General features: G+C 66.5%; 1 protein-coding gene across 1 annotated transcript; it reads left to right on the top strand.

The window, feature by feature from the left end:
- Window positions 1–230: 230 nt before the first annotated feature.
- Window positions 231–1,720, top strand: CHLNCDRAFT_136887 (hypothetical protein; the record flags this gene model as incomplete). The annotated part of the gene is made up of 5 exons (XM_005842627.1): window positions 231–642; window positions 799–929; window positions 1,066–1,172; window positions 1,353–1,423; window positions 1,554–1,720. 5 exons carry the CDS (start codon window positions 231–233, stop codon window positions 1,718–1,720), a joined length of 888 nt encoding a protein of 295 aa, XP_005842684.1.
- Window positions 1,721–4,355: the final 2,635 nt, after the last annotated feature.

A 4,355-nucleotide genomic window follows, 5' to 3' on the forward strand; every position in this document is an offset into this window, starting at 1 on the left:
AGTGGTCAACGTGCAGCGTGGCGACATTCCCTCTGATGCCCCCATTGAGAGGCAGGCGGGTGAGCGTGCCAGGAGCTCCTGCTGGCGGCTGCCGCTGCTATCGCGAGCTGCTCCTGCCCTCTCTTTCCAGCTGGCTGCGCCTTAGGAACAGCCAGGCCCAAGCCGTGTCTGAGCTGATTCAAACGCCGCCTTTCCTTGACGTGTGCTGTGCAGAGGCGGTGGCGGGCCTGATGGCGGCTTTCATTGCTGCCAACCACCCGGCAACGGCGCCCGAGGTCTGTGAGCAGGCTGTGGACCAGCTGCTGGAGGCCACCCGCACCAGCTTCGAGCTGCTGACGCCCCTGTCGCTGGCTGCCGGCCGCGGCTCTCCCGCCGCCGTGCTGGCGGGGCAGGCCGTACAGACCGGCGAGGCGGCGGCCTATGCTTTTGGTAACGAGCGGCTGCCGCTGATGAATGCCATGCACGGCAGCCTGATGCACCCTGGAGAGCTGGCGGCAGCGGAGCGCTTTGCGCGCGACGTGCAGCAGCGCATGCTGGCGGCGGGGATGCCGGCCGGCGCCGCCGAAAGCGTGCGGGTGGCGGTGACTGTGCACCCTCAGCTGGAGCCCTTCATCTATTCCCAGCCCATGGTGTTCAAGACAGGTGCGTGTCTGCAGCGGCTGGCTGCGCATCCCGCAGCGCCTTGGGAGCAGTGAGCAGTGCAGCATGCCATGGCGCGCTGCGTGGCGGATCCAGCCACGCACAGAAGCGGTGCACCTGACTGCGGGCCTGGCTGCCGTGCCTGCCCCCTGCCCCCAGGCGACGAGTGGGTGGTGCACTGCACCGTGCACCCTCACTGGGACTACTACCAGCCGGGCATGGAGAGCATGCGCCAGCCCATGTCGCCTGTCTACTCCCTGAAGCTGAAGAAAGGAGAGGCGGTGGCGCGGGTGAGTCGGCAGTCCCATGGGAGTGTGCGGACAGGCCCTGTGCATGTGTGTGGCAGTGCCGCCGGCCGCGGGACATCCGCGGGGGGCGCCTGCCAGCTGGCGACCAGCAGAGTTGCTCCCTGACGCTGCTGTGCAGGCCATGGGGCTAGAGGGCGGCAGCGATGCTGTGGTGAGCGCCGCCGAGGCGAACGAGGCCACGCTGCAGCAGGCGCTGGCGGAGGCGCCGCCGCTGTTCCTGGAGACGTATCGCAAGCGCGGCAAGCAGCTGCGCTTCGCGCCCGACAGGCAAGCAGGAGCGGCCTGGCTGCTTGCAGGCATGCCTCCTTGTTGGTAGCGGGCCCCTAGCAGGCGCCTGCACCGCAGGGCTGTTGAGTCTCCAGTCCGAGACATGAGCTGCCCTTTGGGCGCCTGGGGTGCCCGCAGGGATGTGACCCCTGAGATGAAGACGCCACTGGACTGGATCAACGGGCCGCTCAAGTTCGAGCCGGCGCCAGGTGCGACTCCGGCAGCTTGGTGGCTGCCGCTGCCACTGCAGCACTGCTCACGTGACCAACTCAGCAAGCGCCTCGACGCTCCCGCATCCGCTTGCACCATGCTGCTGCACTGCCTTGTGTGCGCCTGCAGGCAGCGTGGCCACCCTGGAGGTCACCGCGCCCAGCCTGTCCACGCCCACCGGCCAGCTGCCAGCCTACGACCGCGGCCCAGGCCGCTTCTCGGGCAACCACTACATAAAATGCTTCAGCCCGGCCTGGATGCACGAGTGGATCGCCATAGAGGGGCTGCGCCGCTGAGGTCGCGCGTTGCAAGCACAGTTTGCCAGTTGCTCATTGTGTCGTGTTTATTCATTTGATCCGGAATGTTTATAAGATTTACCAATGGATTTGTGCTTAGCGCTGCTAGCAGTTATTTGCTGGACGAGGGCCCTGTAAAGCGTTGGCCAGAGCAGCCATGCGCTGGGTGCGCTGGGCGCCGGCGCCAGCGCCGCTCCGTCCGACCCACAAGCCACGCATCTTCGCCGTCCCATAGCGCATCCTAGATTTCCATGCTTGATATAGATCCACAATTGAGGATAGAAGGCCTGTGCTGAGCGGCGCAAGTGAAGATCCCACGCGGACAGCTTCCTCCTGTCGTGCCTTCCTCTCGCTCATCTCTCTCGCGTTCCACGATCGCACGGCACTGGGGTTGATCTCAGAGCTGCTGCAGAGGAGCGCGGGAGTGTGGCCCACTGGTCACCCCGTCACAACCCATCTCTTCTGCTGCTTGTTGGCACGCGCCCTCATGCCACCCGATTTGCTGTGCAACAGCCAGGGAGTGGCATTCTGACAGCTGACATCTCGCAGGCCGAGAGCTGGTCTCTGGGCGCCCAAGGTGGGGGCGCAGCGTCGCTATAGCAGGGCTTGCAGCGGCGTTTTGGGCCGCTGTTGGCCGACATCGGTTGCAGGGACGCTGCAGACCCCGTCCAAGGGCATGCCAGTCCAAGGGCATGACCATTGTCACCAGCCACCGCCTCGCCGCCGCCGCCGCCACTTCGCAGCCACTACTTACGAAGTATCCCCGCGTCCGCTTGATGTTGCACTCATCAAGCCATATCCCCAGCTCGCCAGCATGCCTGTCCCACCTCCTGGGGGCCCTGCAGGCGGCGGCGTGTCCTGGGGTCCCAACGTGGCCAGCGGCGACCAAGGCCGCATCCAGCCAGAGACCCAGCGCGAGGTCCTGCTCGACCACTATCACCAGCACACGGGTGGGTGCCGCCTGGGCTGAGCTTTCCGGTGGTGCAGCATACAGTGCGCAGCACATGAAGCTAGGAGCCTCGAGCCTCAGCTCAGCGGGTTGCCCACCAGGGTCCGTCCTGCCCCGCTGCCTGCAGAGCACTGCCCGCACTGCCTCAAAGCGCTGCGCGGGGTGCGCGCCGCCGGCGTCGGCCTGCTGGGAGCAGCGGGGGTCGCCTTCCTGGGACTGGCATACACGTGGGGGCACGGCGCGGCGGTGGCTGCGCCCGCCAGCCTGGCGCTGCTGGCCGGCCTGGCTGCCAGCCTGGCGCTGCGCTCCAAGGTGAAGGTCCTGGAGCAGGCCTTCATCTTCACCGACTGGCGCCACAGCGAGCATCACTGAGGGCCTTTGCCGCTGGCTGTGCCGTGGCAGCAGCCTGAGTTTGAGAAATGACACGGCCGACGAGCGTTCCTTCGTTGTTCAGTTAATGCCTGCTCTCTGCGCTGGAGTCTGGTAAATGGCAGAGTTTGAGAAGATATCGAATTCGGGGTGTCTCTCCGCTTCTGATACCGGGACTTGGCTCGCCCACCGCCTTTTCCGCCCTGAATCGCCGCCGCCCTTGCGCCGCCGCCGCCGCCGCCGTTTGTGGAGGGAGGGGCACAGGGCGCTGGCGCAGCACCACCATAGTCATGTGGAGGGGAGATGGTATTGAGTGTGCCCAGGCACAAGTTGGTGGCGTTTGCGCCCTGCCTTGTCACCTCCCGACTGCGCCCTGCCTTGTCATCTCCACGGCAGAAGACAGTTTGCTGCCTTCGATTCATTCCTGTCATCGATTCATCCCAGGCCTTCCATAGGCACCGCACAGCTCGCCTGCGGCGCCATGAAGGCTGCCTGGGCGCCAGCCACCCCTTCCCGCCCCCTTGCGTTCACACGAGCGCCCGGCGCCTCTGTCGCAACCGCAGCGTGTCGCCTGCAGGTGAAAGGATGGCGCAATGAGGCGGAGAGCTCGAGAAGTGGTGCCTTGCCGCCGCCGCCAGCGGGGCCGCCGCCTGCCTTGTGAAGGCCCTCCCATGCTGCAACAAGACCTGTTGATAGACATCCATCACCTGCTGCAGAAGGTGCTGCATTCAACAATGAATGTGGGCGGCCCTGCGTCCCTGTCCACCTCCAATGCCCGCCCGCCTGCAAGGTGACATAAACAGCGTTTCTGCGGCAGCAGCCGCATGCGCAGCACTAGATTTGCTGGCCTGCGACTGCCGGCGCTGCTGCGCTGCGACCCCTGCAGGCCGCGGCACATGCCAAAGGCAGAGGACGGCTCCGCCGCGTCCAGCACCTCTGCCCCTGCAGCAGATGCCGCGGCTGCGGACGTGATGGCTCGCATGGCAGCCTCCGACCCTGCGTTTACAGCTATCGTGGAGGTGCAGGAGGCCGCCCTGCATCTGGCCAGGGAGGGGTTGAGCCTGAGGGCCGTGCACCCCGGCCCGCCGCCTCCTGGGCTGCATGCCAGCGTCAGCGACGGCACCCTGCACATCGTCTCTGCCGACGGCGCCTCGGCGACGCAGGCAGCCGCCTTCCAGGGCGGCGGCCTGCGCTGGCTGTCGGCCTCCACCGTGGCCTCTGCCTCCCAGAGCTTTGCCGCCACCCGCCTGCTGGGCTTTGTGGGTGCCGGCAGCGAGGCGCCGCACCTCAGCCTGGGCCACAAGCTGGAGGGCGGCA

This window comes from Chlorella variabilis, assembly GCF_000147415.1.
Source record: "Chlorella variabilis unplaced genomic scaffold CHLNCscaffold_174, whole genome shotgun sequence".
Taxonomy (NCBI): domain Eukaryota; kingdom Viridiplantae; phylum Chlorophyta; class Trebouxiophyceae; order Chlorellales; family Chlorellaceae; genus Chlorella; species Chlorella variabilis.